General features: G+C 37.4%; 1 protein-coding gene across 6 annotated transcripts in view; it reads right to left on the reverse strand.

Moving 5' to 3' along the window:
- The window catches only part of SPIRE1 (spire type actin nucleation factor 1), an 81,734-nt gene that overhangs the window by 2,949 nt on the left and 57,756 nt on the right, over positions 1-21,029 (reverse strand). For 2 of the 6 annotated variants that reach the window (XM_081919312.1, XM_081919313.1), the window contains 9 exons: positions 16,371-16,537; positions 13,796-13,886; positions 12,269-12,411; positions 10,605-10,658; positions 8,990-9,163; positions 2,777-2,914; positions 1,709-1,779; positions 662-689; positions 104-240 (listed from right to left, as the gene is read on the reverse strand). In XM_081919312.1, the coding sequence (XP_081775438.1) occupies positions 104-240; positions 662-689; positions 1,709-1,779; positions 2,777-2,914; positions 8,990-9,163; positions 10,605-10,658; positions 12,269-12,411; positions 13,796-13,886; positions 16,371-16,537 (1,003 nt within the window). The remainder of the gene's footprint in view (positions 1-103; positions 241-661; positions 690-1,708; positions 1,780-2,776; positions 2,915-8,989; positions 9,164-10,604; positions 10,659-12,268; positions 12,412-13,795; positions 13,887-16,370; positions 16,538-21,029) is intronic. The other 4 variants (XM_081919314.1, XM_081919315.1, XM_081919316.1 and 1 more) reach the window with 2 other exon arrangements.

Below are 21,029 nucleotides of genomic sequence, written 5' to 3' on the forward strand. Positions count from 1 at the left end.
GTAACAATTCACTGCCCACAAATAAAATGAACTATGGAATATAGTTCATGAAAGTAGCTGGTAGTAGATAAGCAGTCTAATCTTAATCAGAAGTATCACTTACCTTGGCATGCCCCTAAGGGACCGGTGATGGCTAGTGGAAGGTTTATCTGGCCTCATAAAACTCTCTCCTTTCTGTAAAGCCGAAGGTCCCAGAGAAAAGATGGGAAGTGTAGAATATGGCTTTGATGGCAGGCGCATCTGTTACAAAGGAAAGAGAATAACAATTATAGATTGAGCTATCTAGAGACAGTGCCATTATGTGGGCTTGTACAACTTTCGCAAGCATATTCCCAGTGGCAATGACTTAGAATTTGTGAACTATAGAGATACAAAGCAATACATTCCCTGCAGACTTCTACAGGAGTCCCATTTTAAAAAATGTTGCAAATACGTATATTGCAAATGTTGTAAGAAAAGAAATATGAGTGCATGAACACTACTGTGTATATATGGCAAGTATATACAAAGCAGGGGATGAGGTAAACTGATTTTTTGGGGGGTTCTGCTGAAATTTTTTCCTGTTGTACTTTGTAGTTTTGGATGAAGATAGTAAAGCAGCTGTTCCTGATGAATCACACCACAGATATTAAGAAGATAAAGGAGAGGTTTCTGAACTTACCTTCTTGCAACACTGTGAGCATACAGGCCTATAAAAGAAAAAGAAAATATGTGACTTACTCAGTTAAATGTGGTAATACTTTTGCAGGACAGCACTGGACACATCTCTTCAAAAGTTGTATTGTTCTTTCCTAGTAAAAATGTTTTACGAGCTATGAACTATTTTTGAATTTCACTGGCTTTAGCTTAAATACCAGAACTCAGGAGGAGGCAAAAAATAAAAACAAAGGATTGTCATCCAAAGAATCTTGAGCGCATGGCCTGGGTCTTGCCCATCTTCATGTTTCAACTGCAGTCCTGAGCTACAAAAGTGTTGCCTAATGTTAGGGCATACTGTAGCTTAGATGAGAGGTTTAGGGACCTCACAAGCCGCAATTGGCATGTTTCCATAGGCAGTCCTATAGATCTTAACCATTATCAGGAAATTAGGAATGGAATGTGTGAAAAACCCAAGAGCCCCATTCAGACGTGACATCAGCACTCTTCTTTTAATTTAATCACATCCTATAAGATTAGATGGCAATTTTTAAATGATTCTTACGGGAAACTCGCAGGAACATTAAACTTGAGTGGCAATGTTTTCTTATAATTTCATGCAAGCAGTTTGTATTAGTGAGCATGTATGTGCAGACCAAGGGGACTAAATATCATTCATCCATTTCCTGCTCTTAAGATATTGATTCTGAGAAACTTGCACAACCATGGCATTTGAGATACGTTGTTGCAGCATCTACTCCCTTCTTTGGCAACTTGTTCTTTTTATGTCATTCTACCAACTTTAAATATTAACACTAAATCTGAAAGTGCTTTTATTCTGTCTTATGTCCTATCCCGTAATGAACATTTGATAATCATCCCTAATCATTATCTAGGAAAACACAAAAACTTCCTGTTCAAATTCTCCTTTACTCCTAAATACAGTACAAATATCACCTTTTCTCCTTCAATTACATACTAAATGTAACACAAAAAGTTAAAAATAAAACAAACAAAATTCTGCTCCAGTGCCTTCACTAGTTATTGGTTACTATGAAAACCAAAGGCTTACCTTTTACAAAACTGACAGGTATAGGACCAGGTGAAGAAAGAAAACCTCCTTGTTCGGCAACAAAAACAGAGCTATATAAATTGAGAAGAGCCCATAGCATTAGTAGGTCTTTCTAGAAAATCAATTTACTAACATCTAATAAATATCAGTAAAGATCAAGGGTAGAAATTGATGTCGCACTATTACGAATGTTCTGTCTGCACAAGTATATCAGCTTGGCAAATGGAACAATCCCTGACCCCGCAGAGTCTATTTCAGGGAGGATGCAGTGGGGGAAACCCAACTGCACAAGCAGAAGCCCTTGCACAGGACTTATGGAGTTTATGAAGAGCAGCACAACTCCCTCCACTTTTTATCTCCCTTGCAACCAGCTGTTCAACCTCAAAATGTGCTTTAGAGAGTTGGGAAAGATTCTGGAACAGATCTGGGTGTCAGGCAAGGAGAAGAAGAAGTTTGCAGCCCAATACAGCCAAAGTGTAAAGTTAAGTTAACCAGCCACCTTATAGATTAAATCAGTGCAATTAAATTTGTGAAATGTTTTCATAGTCCTTTACTTAATCTAGAAGAAAGCACTCAATCAGTACTCTGACAACACAATCCTAAAAGCATTCTTACTCAGAAAGAAGTTCCAAAGAGTTCAGTAAGAACTGATTCATGCATTTCCACCATTCTCAAATGACTAGAATTACATGCAACTCAACAACTCAAAGAAATGTATGGTTTTATGGTGCTATTCTTGACTTTATCCAATATAGCACTAAGTAAGTGTACTGTCAGCTCAAAAACATACACTTATGTAATGGGACTTTCCTTCCTTCCCAAATCTGCTTTGGAGGGTTGGGGGGAAACTCATAACATATTTAGGGGCTGTGCAAGGGAAAAAGAAGGTGAGAAAATCCTATTGCAAAAGAATAAATCCTTGAGCTGAGGGTGGGGGAAGATTACTTAACATGACATTGGATGCAGGCCTTAATTTGTTAATTTCAGGAGCTCTAATAACATTTAGCTGAATTTCTTCTTCATCATTCACTCCCAGTTCTCTGGGAAAATCAGCATAAGCATCCTTACCTTTCCTTTCTTGAGGGCAGTATAGACATCTTTATACTGCTGGTACTTCTCTAGCTCGGCCTTCACTAGCACTTGACGGATGTGCATTACTTCTTCCACTGTAAGAGCCAGGCATTCCACTGGGTAACAAAACTCCTCCTGAAAGCCAAAAGGTTCTATTTTAAATATGTATCTCACAGAATTTCATAGCCAGCAGCCTAGAGAGCCAGTCACCTGGTTAGTAATTTGAGGAGAGAAAAGATTTAATCACCCAAACCAGAAGTGTATATCTGGTCCAGAGGCATCACATGTTTCCAGAAGGCTAAGAGTTTAGAATTTGCAACCAAAGGGGTCTAATGCTCACTAAAAACATATTGTCATTTATTAAGCCAATCACTGTATCATGAACCTCACATTATAGATGTGTGTTCTGATGCAGAAAAATGCAAAATAATGTTGCCTGCCACTGAAAACACAGGTGCATATTTTCACTGAAATGTCTGACACTCTGTGATGCCTAGAGCAGACCGAGAAATGGTTAGTAGCCCAATCCCAAAGAAAACTTTATTCTGTGGTATCATATGTAGGTAACATAGTATTCTAAATATCCAGTACAGTTAACATTACACGCAGGTTATATTGTTCCCGTATAATGTTACACAATCAGTTTAAACTTCATACAGTTACATACAGTGATATTTGTGACGCAAATATAGTATTGCTTTCTGACACTAAAACTCCCTAGCAAATTGATGCTAAGCTGAATACACATTCAGCACTGATGGTACCACAGGATAAAACACCAATTCCCAATTATTTGTAATTGATTAAATAAATCTAGCTAAAAGACAGAAATTATTTGCACATCCCACTATGTTGTGCTTTCTAACAGGGCACAGTAAGTCTTGCAACATGGCATGTTGACCCTACTGGTTTGTACAAGGGCCACCAGTCGTCTATGGTGTGGAGCTAGGACTTTAGCCTAGTTCCAAGTCCAACATTATCAGCTGTCAGAAACAATGGCAGGAAATTTCCATAAGCATAGAAGCATAATACTGCACATTTGGAAATCCAATTTGCAAACCAAATATGCAATTAAGATCAGCTGCAAGTTATTTAATTTTACAGTCTAAAGATTTTCTGTCTTTTAGGAAGAAAAAAATCAATTATGATGTGTACCAGATAAAAATGTGCATTTAGGAGCCACCATATATATATTTTAAAAACTGCAGTCTTACCAATCTAGAAATGGAATACACACAGAAACTTCGTCTTGCTTAAGGTGCCCACAAAGTTCTATAAACTGAGTGAAATTTGCCTTTGTAATCATTACTTTCATGGTATTGTTGAAGATGCCATTTTTCTGAAGAGCCAAAATTTAATACAGCTTGCTTTGAAGGATACTTTGCTTCAAAGCAAGGCCAAATGTGTTTCATAACCAACACATTTCAGAAAACAATTATGCTTTCTAATGTGTTTCCAATGCCAGGTAAAGACCTTTTATTTCCCAAGCTTTTTAAATAAAAAAACCCCTTTTATTGATCTGTTTTATTTTGGATACTGTTTTTAAAGAGTTTCTGTTTCTAGATTTAAATGCATTAGTCATTTATGGCTTTTAATATTTTATTATAAGGTCTTGGGTTGGATCTTGAGTTGCTTTCAGCGAATAGAAAGACTCCTCCGATTCATAGAATGGATTGCAATCCAAAAAGAGCAAGCAAGAATAGGTGGCTTTTGCCTGTTTCCCCTTCCAATCCCTTACCACACTGCCTTTGAGGCCTTCAACCCCCCAGGAGGGATGTAGGGCTAAGGGAGAATAAACAAAAAATACTTATTTCCATTTCTTCAAGTGAGTGGAGTTCTGTTCTTCAGAACTCTGGATCAAAGCCATTGTATCTGATTGGCAGGGAATCTATCAAAATAAATAGTGATGGAGGATGACCCAAGGCCTCGCTTCATGTTCCAACACCAGGAGACACACATTTTGTTGCAATTGTGACAGGGCTTTTCAGTTGGGGTACCGGATTGTGCAGCTGCCTCCTCCCAAAAAGATTTGATTAGCCTATTCAGCGATGATTGTTAGGTGGGTGGTTAAGATTTACTTTATTTTGGAAGGCTTTTGATTAGTTTTTAATTCATTCCTGCCTGTGGATTTGTTCTGTTAACTTGTTTTAAGACTCTTGGCTTTCATAACATTGTCTAACTGGTATCAATGTTGTAAATTGCCTTGACTGAACCTTTCAGGACTGAAATCTATAGTGTATCCAGTTGTGTCTCCCTGCTGACAGAAGTGACAGAAGGCACTTTGATCCAGCAAAGGCTTCATTAGCTGAACAGTAGGCAATCTGCAGCCCCCTCCAAATCTGATCAAGAGGGTTTGGAGACCTTTTGGCAGATGAGTGTATGGACCAGCAGGAGAAAGGGAGAATTTGCCAAAACCACCTCCCCACCTTTCATCAGCAGAGAGGCACAACTGTATACAATTCATAAAATATCAAGTAGAGGAAAGTGGTTCAGTTTTTAATGCAAAAGGGATGCATGTGTGGCGGTACTAAACCCCCTCCCACCTGTGGTTGACCTCCATGCAGTAGTTATGTCCCCTACCCCCAAGAACATTTCTTCTGAGCATATCTATCTCCCTCCTTTTAACAGCAGACTAACACCATATCAATATACTGACTATACCCCAATGTTTCAAGAGCAGTCCATGATGCCGCATTGGGATGAGGAACACAAAGCCAAAATCTAATTGGACGTGCAGAACTGAACCATTACTCTGAGCTGGATGGCTTTTGAAAGCCAATCCACCATATTCAATGAGAATTTCTATGCTATATCATCATTATTATATTTATCTCTGCCATCCCCTCGCACACTTTATCATCACAAGGCAGCTTAGGCTGAGAGCATGTGTCCGCTCCAAGGATAGCCAGTGAGTGTCAGGGTTAAGTGGACTTTTGTCCAAGTCTCCTAGTTTACTACTATTAGCACAACACTATTTATTGTGCTAGAATTTCTTCCATTTAAGTATACTTAGGATTACACCAAAGTGATACACATACCATTTCAGAGAATGAAAGAGAAAAATTCCAGTTTGGAAATGTGTGCACCATACAGACACACTCACTAGAAAGCCAGTATAGACCACAACCTCAACCTTTTCTGCTTTGTGGCATAGCCTTTTAAAAGATTTCAGTTCTAATAGTATTTGCTTAAATTCTTCTCTTAGCTATCTTTACTGACTGCAACCAATTAAAATAGCACTTAGGACCCATTACTACCAGCTACACTGGAGTTCTGTAATAGCTTTATTTGTACAACTAATAAGTGAAAATGTGAACTATGCTATGTCTCTTAAGGATTTTTTTCTTTAATATGCTCTATTGTTCTCCACTACAGAAGATAAAGAAAATATTTTTCCATTAAAAAAAAATCTATTTACAACTACATAAATGAGCAAAAAAATAATAATTTTGGTCTAAATGCTTTTTTTGTATTTTCAAGAAGTTAAAAAAAAGGACAACCAAACTGCAATGCAACATTAAAACAAATGACAGAGATACTGAGTTCTTATGGGAATATATTTTGAGATGCTGCAATGAGATTACGTATCAGCTAATATCCTTTTAATGAAAGCAAGTCATTGAGCAGTCCAATTGAAGTTTATTGAAAGAGGCATTTGGCGTTTCCAGTTCCATACAAAATCCATTCCACTATCATGAGTACATGTAAATGAGTGTACAACATTGTCTAATATCTTTTTATTTCTAAGATTTTAAAAATGAAAATAATGAAAATCCACTATTTGCTGGATTTGAACACATGTTAATATTGAATAAACTTGATATAGCAGAAGCACAAGCAATCATGAGTTCAAAATGACAAGCATGTCTGACTGCATTCCCAGAACCTGGGAACCAGAAGGTCAGTTATGTAAATTCTGATGTTTATCTGAAAAGGACCACAAAGTCTTTAGTGCTTGAAGGAGGTTTTTCATCATGTGAGTCTCAGTATGTCTTGACTGTATCACTCTGCGTGTCTCTAATAATATTGGCCAGGATCCAAACAACAAGGGAATTACTCCCATGATCTCAAAAACTCTACTGGACTTGTGTCCCCGCCCCAACAGTTGCCCCCCCCTTTTTGTATGGCAAACTGTTTTTGAAACTGAAAGGAGCTTCAAAATCATGATAGGACATGGGAGGTCAGATATGGGGGTGGGGCAGGGAATGATGGACAAAAGATCTATTTAGATCCAAGCAATTTAATTTCCATCTTATGTTAATTGTACCCAACAGGCTGTAAAACGTGACTGTGATTCATCACCATGTATTTAAAATAGCTGCTAAAATATACTTGTAATGCCTTTTCCGCAATCCTCATTAAAATGCATGGGAGACGCACTGAGCATTGTTATGCCTTTTCATTTTTCCTAAGGAGAAATTTCTCTGGTTTGTGCCTAGCAACTTCCCCACAAATAATTAAATATCTATAATACTGTTGTTTTTATGAGAGTTTAACTTTCGTTTCTAAATATGTACTGAATCCATTTTTTATTGAACATGACAAACAGTTTGAGTATGGAATAGTTTAAGAATGCTTCCAACTGGGCTTAGCGTTGTAAATGAGTCATTCAGATTTCACATATGGCTTCACTGGCAATGGGTGTTTTTTAAAAATTAATTTATTGGATTTTCTGTGGAGAGGGTCTAATTACATGGCAAAAACAAAGGCTGGTGTTTTGATGCTAATGACACTGTGTGATCACTGCAGAAAAAACTTGCAGTCTCCTAATAAACACCCATCTGGAAGCACCTTTTATGATCAGGGATTTTTTTAGGGGTGGGTAGCTCATAAATCAGCCTCATGGAGCTGTTGCTAGAAGTATCTCAGAATCCAAAGTGAGGGAAATCCATTCAGTTCCACTCTATATTCTAATTTGGGGTGCGTTCATACTACCTCTTACTCTGCATCCAGTGCGCCCACACTGCTAATTTTTGAAATCACATTCACATGTTGTTAGCCACAATCCTTACCAATCCTGTGGTTTCTTGATAAGTATTGCTGAGGTTTCATGAGGCTTTTCCCTCCTCAAACCAGATTCAATCTGATTAGAAAACTGGATGCTGAGTAGGCAGGAACATGAACACAGCCTAACAGTGGTTGTTCAGGTGCAGATGACAGCTTCATGAACAAGGGTTCCAGGGGGGTTGCAGGGGAAGGAGACCAAAAATGCCATGTGCATCAGTTGAAGACATCCCTGGCCCCTCACTAATGTGGAAAACTCTGTGCAAATAAGACTTGAAACACAGCAGAGAAAAATGAACTTGCTGTGTTTCAAGCCACTAATATGAGTGAACCCACAGGCTGCTGCTAGTCTCGCTTCCACTTGGCTGAGACAGAAGGCCAGGGTACTTGCTGATGCAATTCTGTTTATAGTTCTTCCTGCACTAGAAACAATTTAACTAGCTTTGGGGTTTTACTAGTAGGATGGAGCCTTGAAGCTAATAGCACTGCTTTCATGGTGGAAATGGCTCATTCGACTGGACTGAAGGTGTCCCATATATATCTTGCGCTCTTATATTGCTACTTATCAAAAACTAATAAAGGAGTAACTTTAATCATGTAAAATATAGATAGATTGGTAGAGAAAGAAAACCTATATTGTATATATTCTGCAATTCAATGTTTTTGTAACAAATATATTAAAATTTCCCTCAGATGTCCTTACACAAATCCTCAGAATCCAATATGCTTCTTAAACCTACTTGATTTATAAACACTGGTTTGTGATTATATTTGCTTGCTGAGTTGGCACACACAAAGAGAGAAATAATGTATAAATATCAGAATTTGGGCAAAACTGGACATCTGTGTTTTAAGATAAGTGGTTTTAAAATAATTTTTTAATTCTTCTGAACTGGCTTTCCACTGCTTTCTATTTTTATTTTTTAAAATTCTACTGATTTAAGATTATGACAATTCCTTCCCTAATAATCTTGTGATGTTGCATTTTTAGTTTGCTGTCCTTTCATAAGTGATTTCTGTTCCCCAGCAAATTGATTAGAGAATCTACACATGCACAGAAAAGACTACAGATGTTGAAATCAACTTGAATCAGAATCCAGTGACAATCTAGGCTGTTAATTCTTGCCATAGCTTTGAAAGCTCTCCCCTTTTTGAGGGGAGAAAAAGATGGCTAAGAAAGTATATAGGCAGCAGTGCAAGGCAAACCTTTGAGAGTGTCCACTTGTTGTTAAAAGCTCTCTCACAAAAATAATATATAGTCCTTGCCACCCCAAATAAGGCTGCTTCAAAGGGATGGGAGCTAAGCTGAGAGGCTGTATGTATGGCTGGGAAAAGTGTTTTGAGCGTCATCCTTGGAAATAAACCTGTTATCCTGGGAACCTGAACAACAGACAGGAAGGAGAAAAGGGAATGCTGAACACAAGCAACAATTTTACCCGTGCTTCTGATTATGTAACTCTAGCTCAAGTATTAATTTCCTTAGCATACTAGCAAGCCAGTTTAATGAAAGTGTAGCTAGTATGCGAAACAGGACGAGTGCCCTTCTAATCCTGCTGAAAAAACAGGCAATTTTCTGTTCACTGGAAATGATGGGGTTTCTTTCACCTTGGGAGACCAACTGCCATCATTGGAGCAGAAGATAAGCCATGAAATTTCATCAATCCTGGGGGAAGGGATGAAGAAGTTTGCCATTAAATTTAAAGTAGGTAACATCTTGAGCTTACTTATGTCACTTCCTTCATATTTTGAGCCTGTCCAGTAATGGAATTGCATCCCTAAAGCCATATGTTAGAACTAGGCAAGGAAGTCTAACAGTTAGGGAAGGAAGTCTAACACTGAAAGTCATCAATGATAATTTGAAGTAGCTGCTTAAATTTCTACAGTTTTTTAATTGAAAAAATGGTTATGAAATGTCAGGTATCACCCCTAGGAGGCACTATTACACAATACAAATACATTTATCACGAACAAAACACCATAATAATATCTCTTTTCTCACATCATCTTTTAAAATAGCATGGCTGGGCCACATTTGCTCACAAAAATGTATGAAGTGTGCATAAGGCTACAAGTATGAACACAGAACTATATTTCATTGCCAATATATGTGCTGCTTTCTCATACTACAGAAATTATTGCAGCCATCCTTATGTTATGTTAGGCATATTAAATGGACATGAACTTTCAAATTCTCTCTCAGCAAAATGATGAACCAAGGAGAAAACTATTCTATGGCATGAATAAACCTTATAACATTTGTGGTAACTACTTCAAATCCAGTTCCATCAAGGAATTTCTTTGACATTTCTTCTTTGGTTTGATTAAGTAAACTATATATTTTCTGGACTAGTTAATGGTTGAAACACTGGGATGCAGATGCACCAGAGACATACACTCGGCAAATCTAAAGGAACTGCCTTCTCTGTATGTATCACTTCCATGCACTCTTTTCAATATCTGTGCCACACAAACATTTCCTCAGAACAGAGTGCTTTCTGTTGTGGCACACTGTGAAACGTTCTCTTTTAAGAAATTCTATCAAGCCAAGAACTTAAATGGGTAAAGGCCACTCTAAATAAGATTCTGAGCTAAACTGAAATTTGGATTTTTATTTTGTTTTCTTTGATTTGGCCAATTGCTATCGATTTATACTTTTTATTGATAATTTTGTGGGGGGTTTTTTTTTGCTTCGGCTACTTTGGCTTTTTCATTTTATTTTGCTGTGTTGTTGTTTTAATGATATGTTGTAGCCGCCTTTAGTTGTTTTACAAGTAAGGCGGAATACAAAATTTTAAAAGAAAAAAAAATGATGAATACTTACAAGAAGCCTTCTTATTCTCATAAGGCCAAACAAGAACAGAAATAGGGGGTGCTCCTTTTGATAGTACAAGATATAAAATATTAGATTGTTATTCAGAAATATTTGTAGATGCAAAGTTCTCCATCTAAATTTTGTTTTTCGTATCTGCTGTAATTTTATCAACAGATATTATATTCACAGTTCTTGCTCCCATCTTACCTTAGATCTCAAGAACTAAACACAGCTGCCAAAGAACATCTTTCTTCCACAGATAGAGCTCTAAAAGTGAAACCCAGCTAGTACCTGATATCAGCTGACAGTAATGTAAAAAGGCAATAAATTTGATTCTTTTGTGCATTTTTATTTAAAAAAGAGAGCATAAAAGGTCCCTATAAATGAATAGTAAAAATACTTAAAGAAGACAATCAATAAAGCTTTCAGATTATTTTATAAAAGGATGGATGAGCTGGGAAGTGTTTCAAAAGCACAAAAAAGAAACTCCAATTTTGTACAGGATCAGAATAATGTTAATCAGAAACGGCAATCAATTAAATACTCCTAAACAATTCCCCCTCCCCCCGTGTAGATATGTGGCTGTGATAGGCCTCAGTGGAAACAAACATTTTTGTACCACATAAAAAAGCCAGATTTTCTGTATGTTGATTACTTCCCTCAGTCATACTTCAAACAAACTCTCTCTTATGTCTAAAACAATTACTCTCTTTAGCTAACTCTTCAAAAAATAATACTTTTTGTGTTGTACTCTGCATGCTGCACTAACAAATAAGCTTAAGGTTACTGAAATTCCATTTACCTAGGATCATAAGATGCACTCAAGTTAGAATCATATGACAACAAACTGTTTGATTTCTTCTTGGGGAATAGACTGTGCCCTCTACATTAGTGAAGTATATTATTTAATACAAGTTAACCTCAGCACCTTGAAGAGTTGGCATCCAAATCATGGCCTCTTGAGCCAAGGAGGAATAAGAAGGGCTCTCTTCAAGTTAAGCAATGCAAATAAATTTACTTGAAGAGCTTGCAAGTGCCCCCTGTTCTCTCAAAAACTTCTTTCAGTCTTCCTCAGTTCTAAGGGACACTCTTGGGCCCTTCTGGCAAGGAACAAGAGACTAAAAAGTGAACTTGGAACTCTCATATGAAATCCAAGTTATTTAAGGCACAGTGCCAGCCCCAAAGCAGGCGTTTTGTTCCTCCATCACACTTACGTGCTGTCGGAAAACTGCTTTCAATTAAAGCCAATTGGCTAATCTGTTGTACTTTGTTTTCAAGAAAAAATTAAAAAATTGTCCTCAATGGATTCTTATATTGCCATGCGATCACATCTGCTCTGGACTTTTAAAATCAAACTAACGTGAGAGAGGGGAAAATATCAACCTTCTTGTTATTTAGAAACATAATAATTTTGTCAGTGTATTTAAATAAAAATGTCATCAACGCTTAAGCACAACATTCAAAACTTGAATCAGAAAGTTCGGAGTTTTCTCCTGGAGTTTCCAATCAATTTACAGTGGATGAAGCTCAAGTGCTGATTCAAATTCTCACACAGTTCAAGGTAGTATTACATCTGGGTTTCAACACAGCATTTCATTATCCTCTCATTGTTGTGGAGCTGTTGTGTCTTTACCCATCAACCAGTGTCGAAAATTATCTACCACGCTACTTACAAGTGATCTGGAGCTCTGCTTTGTAGGTGGCAGGAACTGTCGAACATTGGTTGGTGTTTCCTTTTCAATGGAATGTCGCCTCTGAGGTGGCTGTCTCCTCTCTGGCTGTGGTGTGGATGATATTGGCAAGAATTTCGGAGGCACTATAAATTCAATTAGCATCAATTAGTTCTAAGTAACAGTTTACTTTGCTAATAATCAGACATTTTCTTTTAAGAACAGGACCGATGACATCAAAGGAACCCAATCCTATTGTTCTACTCAGACTGTGGTGATGCTTTAATAAGTGGAACTGCATCAAGTGTTGAACACAATTTTCAGTGTATTTATTATGGTGGTAAATTTATAAAAATGATTCCAAGTCAGCTTCCAAGCCAAAATCTAATAAAATTCTTCTATATTTATTTTAACACCTTCATGGGAAGATAACAAAAATGTGAGCTAAGGTTTCTTTATAAACCACATACCTTTGTGTGAAATCAACCCAGAGTGAGGCTAAACTATTTCCCCAACAATTCAGGAGGTTAGTTGACCTAATGATTTAACTCCCTTACTCAATCCACATCTAAACCACTACATTGCAACATTTCTTCACTACATCGGTGGTTGCTATAAAGATACAGCCTCAAATAATTAACATATGTACAATTGTACAGACTGTTAGCTGTATTTTCTAATATGGCTAAAATGATTTCTTGCTTCATTATACCCCATCCCTACAGATTCACATGACTACCAGTGGATTTTGCTACAGCAGGATTCTACAACTAATGAGTAGAAATATTTGGCATTGCTCCCTAGTAATCACAACCTCATCTGAAAGTGTGAAGAGCTTTTTTTAAAAACGACCATGGAATTACAAAAGCATAATCCTCCCCTCTCCGCAGGCATCACTCTTAATGTTTTGACCTCAAAAGAGCACATTTGTAGCTACCCCATAAATGAAAGAGGGCATATGCCAACACAGCTGTTTTGATAGAGGTGATACACAAGTGTGTTGCTCAAACACTCCTCATATGGCCAGTACAAATCTATAGAATCACAGGAGGCCATGAGGATTTCAGATGTTCAAGACTTAAAGGTTGATGCAAAGGTTGTCAAGTCAAATCAAGTAACCTTTGTTGGCATCACATAAGAACATTCAGAATACATTCAGAATAGATAGGCCAGTATGATCTCGTCGCCACCCCAACGGCACAGCAAAGGTTGTCAATAGATCCTGAAGTATCACACCTGTATTTTCCTTTAGACTGTTCCAGATCAGACTCCCTGGACACCAGGACTTTCCTTTTTTGCCAATTATTGTTATTTATTTTACAAATTATTACAAATCATTACCAAATTAATTCAACTTAAAATAATTTTCTACAACTGGTTTCCTGCTCTCCTTATGAGATATGTCTAAGATAGGCCCATGTTGCTGTGTAAGTTTCCTTTAACTTAGTGAATTGGGTGTCCCTTCCTGGAGTCATCTGCTCCTAGAAGTTCCTACTGTACTGCACACTTTTTCAAAGGTTGGATTCTTACCCTTTTTCCCAGATATGGTCTCTGGAAATGTATCTTCCATTTGGGAGGGAGAAATACTACTGCTGCTGGGTGATTTCTGTACATACTCCTCCTAGAAGAAAGAAAATAGGTCATTTAGATATTCTTGTTGATCAATTGCTTCCACTTTAAAAAGCAGACAACATCTGCAATACTTTATTTAACAAGTTCCAATTAAAAGAAATGCTTTAGCATTTCTACATTCTAGTTATTAGCAAACTTTTCATGTGCCATGATCAGAGTTTTTATCAACACAAGGTACTGAAAAACACTAGTATATATAAACATTGGATCACATTAATAAAAAATATTGCTAGAAGACAACAGATTACAAAATCTTGTGGTTGTCCCCCCCCCCAACACCTTTGCTCATGTACCTCTTTGCTCTGTTTCCATAAATTTTCTTATGTATATACTCAACAAATATTACTTTTATTCATTTGAATTTAGAATAGAGTTTGCAGCTTACATACTTATAAAGTATAACATGATTACTTAGCTGGTATTTCTACTCAATATAGCATTTTTCCTATTTCTTTAAATTGTATTGGTAATTTACTTTCAATTTATTATAACATGAAATTCAACCTAAGGTCGTATTTACATTATATACAATCCAAGCTGTATTCTCCTGGCTATAAGCATTGAATAAATCACTGTCCCCGGCCAGTAACAGGAGCTTCACATTTTTCTTTTATGGCATCTTCTTTCAAAAATGGAATTTCAAGTTAAATAAGCTGTAGCTCAGAAATTACACTCAAGCCCTTTCACTGATTGCTGCTATTGTTTAAGTACTTTATCACCAAATCATGACATGGCATGGTGGAAATTTGCACGTCCATATTCCAAAGCAAACTCACTTGATACACAAAAATTTCTGTGCAGGTCATAACGTGGTTCTCTTTGGAATCCAGATCCACAACAAATACTACAAGGTGGTTCAAGAGCTTCATTTTTAACTTTTTTTAAAAAGGTACAAGCCATTCTGAGCAGCTACAAAGTACAGCTCCTGTTGCATGGATTAAAAATGGAGCTGCAAAGGCCCCCGGAACAATAGTTTGTGATTATGTGGCATCACTGAAGAAAATTATATGGCAGGGGGTGGGGATGGCATGATTGTCCCTATGGGTTGAAACACATTTTTTTTTAAAAAAAGTGAAATCGGCATAAACCAAATTTGAACTATCTATCCATCTGTAATCAAGACTTCTATGTCAGGACTTTAGAGAAGAGAGCTGTAATTAATTCAGTTTCTGTTTAAGTTAAATAAGAGTTAACTTTAACTGAGACACTTCTTGTTAGCATTATATATAAACAGCGTTAAAACCTTGATGATTTTATCATAATGCATTTTGTAATAAAAATATTCTGGTACTGTAAGTTTGCCTGTTCCAACTCCTCAGTAGCTGAGGGTGGGGTGAGAAAGAGGTGAATGCTTCTGTGACAAGCATGCCTGACCTGGAAATTTTTATAGGCATCAGGAATGCTACCTGGCTGACTGGTGCATGGAAGTTTACCTGCTTGATGGCGTGTCTCCTTGCAATTGCCTTGTTAGCCAAACAAACTGAATCCCCATAGAACATCCCTTAAGTCGCCTGTTCAAGTATTGCTTTGACCTTGAGTCCTAGCAAAGGTTCACGGAAACCTACTTAGGTTTTGTTCACCAAATTTTAGAACTGGGTTGTTAATCTTAAAAGGAAATGTGGAAAACCTCACATTTTGTCAAGACTGATTCATTACTTGTTTTATTTAGGGGAGGGGATACAGCATTATAACCCAACTGTAAGGTATCACTGAATACAGACAAGAGCAAAAAGAAGGTTGAACTCTGATAGACTTGTGACAGATAGAAACTGTTACTCTACAAGAAATGCTATGTGCTGTTATTCAGCCTGAGCTTCCAGAATTTGGAAGGGCCATAAAGTTCCCTGGGACTAGAACAATCAGACAAAACCATGCCAGCACTCCCAAAGAAACCAAACATGGACAGGCAAATACTGCAGTGCCTCCTCTTCACTCAAGAGTTTAAAGAATGTGCAGTGCTGGGCACAGGAATCACATGCAACTTATTGAAAGATCTTGCACAGCCCAAAGTCTCTCTCGTCTCCACTCTAGTTCCTGAGCCACCAACCTTCAAGGGATGCAGGGCCACCAGCTTTGCTGAGAAGCCAGACACCTCCATATGATCATCATCTGACAGCGGCCATTCCACAAGGCAGAAGGGAAGAGAAGGGATATAGACCAGTTCATTGGCAGAACTGAGAGACCAATAACTTTGGCTACACCTGTTCTTGAACTTCTTCTACCCCCCCCCCCAATGATTATTAGAGTAACTTGTAACTTAAACCTAAGTTTGCTTATTTCCTTCTCCCTTAGTCCTTTTCCTTTTTGTGTCATGTCTCTTTAGATTTTAAGCCTGGGGGCAGGAACTTGCTTGTATTGATCTCTAATTGCTCTGCAAAATATAATACCTTGAACAAAAAAAGTCTGACAAAATAGAAATTAATCAACAAAAATGTAAATCCAGAAAAGAGGTTCAGACCAGCCAGCACCTTACCTCTGAATCTGAGCTATCCAGTTCAGCCAAAGTGGGAGCTTTCAAAAGTCTCTTCCGTTGTACTGTCAACTTAGTAGCACCAATGCCATTCACCTTTGCTTCTGATGAAAAGCTGCCATTCTGACAGCTTTCTGAAAGATTTTTGGAGGCCTCTGGTGTTGATACATCTAGGGGGGGAAAGAGAAAAATTATTGTGGTGGCACAGTAGAAAAGTGTACTCCACTTATACTGTACTTGTTTCTCACAGCGCAATTAATACTGAAGTTTCACAACTGTGAAATTTATCTCTTTTTTCTATAAAATTACAGACACTGGAGTGCAATGTGGATGTGATGCAACAGAAAAGCATTAGTGGATCTGAGGAGGAAGGGAAGCATGTGACGTTCACAAATGTACTTTCAAAAACCTGATCTCATTCAAATTATAAACTTATTTGTGTTTCTAGCAGATAACCCTTTGCTCAAAGTTCAATAAAACCAATAAAATGTTAAAACATGGGGGGCACTTTTGCCCATGTGAACCCTCCTGTACCTCTACTAGACTTCAGTTGTGCTGAAAGGTACCTATGTCAGTAGAGCCCGAGACTCTTAATTCCAGGGTTGTGGGTTCCAGCCCAATGTTGGACAAAAGATTCCTGTGCAGGGGGTTGGATTATATGACCCTCATGGTCCTGTCCAATTCTATGATTCTATGACCTATTTTTCACTCTCTGCCCAAATGCATATTCTGAATCATACACACACACACACACACACACACACACACACACACACACACACACAGTCCCTTCATGGGGTGAAGCAAGTGCCTACTGTCAGATCCACATGGCCGGAGGGCAACAGGGAAGCAAACAAGGCTACTAGGTTGGGAAACCACCCCTGATACTTCTGCCCCCTGCCCAAGAATCCTTGAAAATCAAAAGACTTTGAGCTCCAGCAACTGCTCTGCAATTATAAACTAAAAAACTGAAGGTCTCCGACCTGATGCACATGGGCACCAAGGAAGGCTTGGGAGGGAGTCAGGTTCATGATTTCTGCTTACGGAATATCCCAGGCCCTGATTGGATGGGTGTTGTAAATAATCTATTCCAATTATATAAATCTGTGCTTCTATTTTTAGAGGCAAATCTACTTTGATTTTGTGAAACTGTGGATAAACAAATCATCCATCCAATATTGCTAAAAATAGTTTTAGCATATCAGCAGCCAGCTACTTACACCTTGCAGAACCCAAAGGAAATTCACAAGGAAACATACACGCAAAGAGAAAATATAACAAAAAGAAAAGAATAAAGCTCAAGGATAGCTTGAAATGCATTTTACCAGACTATTTTTTGGTCACATTTGTAAGTATTTTGCAACTGATATGTAGTTGGGAAAAAACATTTGTTTTTTACCGTTAAATAATTCTATTACCACTTAAGATATAGATTTTAAAAAAACAGGAGTCTTGTGGCACCTAACACATTTTTGTGGACAACAGCCAACAGATGCACGAAGGGAGCTAAGGGAGGAGGATTCTAAACAGTGAAGTGCAAGGAAAATGATATGCAGGTAAGTGCAGACTGTGATAGTTATGCTATTTCCACCATCCTTTGCTTTCCTTCGACTTCACGCTTTACATTCCTCTTCCCTGCCAAATGTGTGTATGTACCGTATATGTGCACATGCATGTGTATGTGTGTGTGTATAGATAAACATACAGACACAACTGCAGGTAACATTTGATGAAGAGGACTAGTCTATGGAAGTTTATGGGGGATTGCTATGGGTTTCTTATGTTCTTGTTCTTGTTTTTATTATGTGTTTTGTGTTTTTATTTTGTATTTTGTATTTTAATGCGGTGAACTGTCCAGAGAGCTTCTGACAAAGAGCATCAAACAAACAAACATAAAAATGAATTTGTTAGGTATTTAAGGTCCCACAAAACACTCTATTGTTTTTGCTGCAAGACACTTGTATCCCTCTGTCATATGATATATATCCCTACCGTTTCCCAGCTTTTAGTTATCTCAAGAGAATCAAGGCCACAATGTCTTCAGACCAGTAAAAAATAGAATAAAATATTGGAAGCAACTGCTTATAACCAATTTTCAGACTGAAAATAATTCAAACAGACGGTAAAGGGCAACTAACTTAAATTTACAGCAAAAAATACAGCTAGCTATTTGATCTCTCACACACCACAAAATTACTGTAAATACAGGGCTTTTAAAGGCTGTTTTTTGTCAGTATAAACTCTGAAATGATAATTAATTAATTCAATGCAGATTAATTTAGTCAGACAAATGGGAAGCAATAGCAGTTACTTCCAGTGTCAGGCAGCAATTCCAAGACAAACAGTAGCCTGGCTGCAGAATATACATTTCTCATCTTGCCAAGATGGAAAAATAGCTATCAAATATCACAGGCTGCAATCTTTTTTGGAAAACTGCTAAGTTGGATCTCTTTATAGTGCAATCCTATACATGTCTACTCAGAAGTAATCCATTTGTTTTCACTGGGGCTTATTCCTAGATAGGTATGCATAAGAGCCTTAATGCTATGACATTTTGTATCAGTTTCTACTACTAATGTGTAAAGAAAGATAATACAAAACCAAAATGGAATTCACCTTTTCTTTCTAGGTACAGATTACTGTGCTTACCAAATGAATCAAAGAGAACATAAATTATATATGAACATGAGCAATCATGTACCCATATGCTGTTTGTGTTCAAGAGCAGCTTTCATTGGAAAAGGCAATTAGAACAGATGCTTAGGATTTTTAATATGCTGTTTTCCTAGATATGGGTACAATCTGGAGATGACAGGAAAATAAAAATAAGTCACAAGGTGATTTAGGGATTATCCAGACTTCCTCTTCCAGGCACAACTCTGGACTTTAAAGCGCTCTGTGTGCAGAAAACCTATTGTTGTTTGCCCCGATTCAGTGGTAAAATGCAGGTTTGGACACAGAGCTTTAAAGTGCTGACCTGTGCCTAGAAATGTGGCACAAAAGGAATTGTGGACGAGCCCTTAGATAAGAATGATTGTGTGGCTAGTCCATACTTAAACATGTTGCTAGTTATAACTTGAAAAAGACAACTTCAAAGCTAGGGTTATGAATTTGACTTGTTTCAATAAACCATGATTTACGATTAACCACGTCAATGTAACCCCAGATGCTGCTAATCAAAATCAAAATTAAAAACAACTGATGTCCTCTGTGTGGCTATGCTGGAGTAGCAGTAGGGTGGCTGGGTGGAAAAGAGGACAGGGCACCAGCACTTCTAGAAGAGAGAATTTCATTATAGCTAAACCTGCTGGAATTCCTTCTTCTTGAAAAGGAAAATGTTATGGATAGTTGTAGCCCAGAGCTTCTACACCTTACCAAATTAATCTGTGGAGGACGGAAGCCTATTAGAGAAGAAAAGGAATTGGGATTCAAGAATAGGGTGACATAAATCTGTATATAAGAACATACGGATTTATGGTTGCATGTATGCTTTTTGTATGGTTTTTTCATTTTTTTCCTTTTTTCCTTGATGTTGTCATTTTATTATTTTGGTTATTTTATTGTCTGTGTTTGTTCATCAAGTAAGAAAACAAATAAAAAGCAAAATAAAAAACACACAAATTAATCTGTGGAAATGATGTTTGTCTCCCTAGGCATAACTATGTTCACAATCCTAGTCATGAAAACCTTTGTCCTGGTTTCTTCTGTCATTCTCCTTGATGACCAAGTAATTGATTATCAAGGAAATTAGAAGTCTCCTCTTTCAATAAACTGCACTAGATGGTGAGTAGGCAGAAGTAGGGAGGACCATCTATTTCTTAGTTAACATTATGTCTTTGATCAAATCTTAGGAGAAATCCTAGTTCAGGCCTTTTCATTTAAAGATAAAATTCCTGATTCAATTAAGTAGCTGAATACCAGGAATTGTGCACTGATATTAAAGAATCTGTTCCTAATTTTCTTAATTTCCATAAACGGCTTCCTCTGTAACCTCCCTGTTAGTAGACAGTGGGTTCAGAGAATAAGAGTTATCGTTTCCTCTGAAAATAGTTCCCTGGTGGGATCTTTGTTAAATTATTAATTACTGAATCCTCTTTGCACAGCTGGTCGAAACATCAAGTAATTTATTTGAACCATTTCAAGATCAATTGAATAACTGCTTCAGCTTCAGACTTAAAAAGTATTTAATTTACAAGCTCTATGGAAGTGGATTTCCAGTTACATTTTGGGGGATCGGATAATCAAAGAATAGCTGGGTTAGGGGAACAATCCATCTCTCCCTCAGCTCTTCTATCTTCTAGTTAGAACTGAATTCAAACCAAAATAAAATGGGCAGCACTTCACATACATAAATAAAATTGCATATAATATGAAATACATTCCCTGTCACCCTCTTTTACATAAAACCACTGAAAGCAGCGCTTTTAAGCTAAAAACAGAAACAAACAAAAAACCTTCCTCTCCCAACACTTCTGTCTAGCCAGCTGCTAAAACTGACCAGAAATATCAATTAGAAGGAATGTCTAGATTTAAGAGGTGAGGAAAATGTGAACAGCAAGCATGACCAATGTAGTAACATATTATGATTAAAGTTATTATGATTAAAGTCAGTGGCTCCATAGGCATCCCTATGTTCCTCTAACACACATTGGCACACACCAA

Source organism: Podarcis melisellensis, assembly GCF_964234715.1.
Source record: "Podarcis melisellensis genome assembly, chromosome: 7".
Classification (NCBI taxonomy): Eukaryota; Metazoa; Chordata; class Lepidosauria; order Squamata; family Lacertidae; genus Podarcis; species Podarcis melisellensis.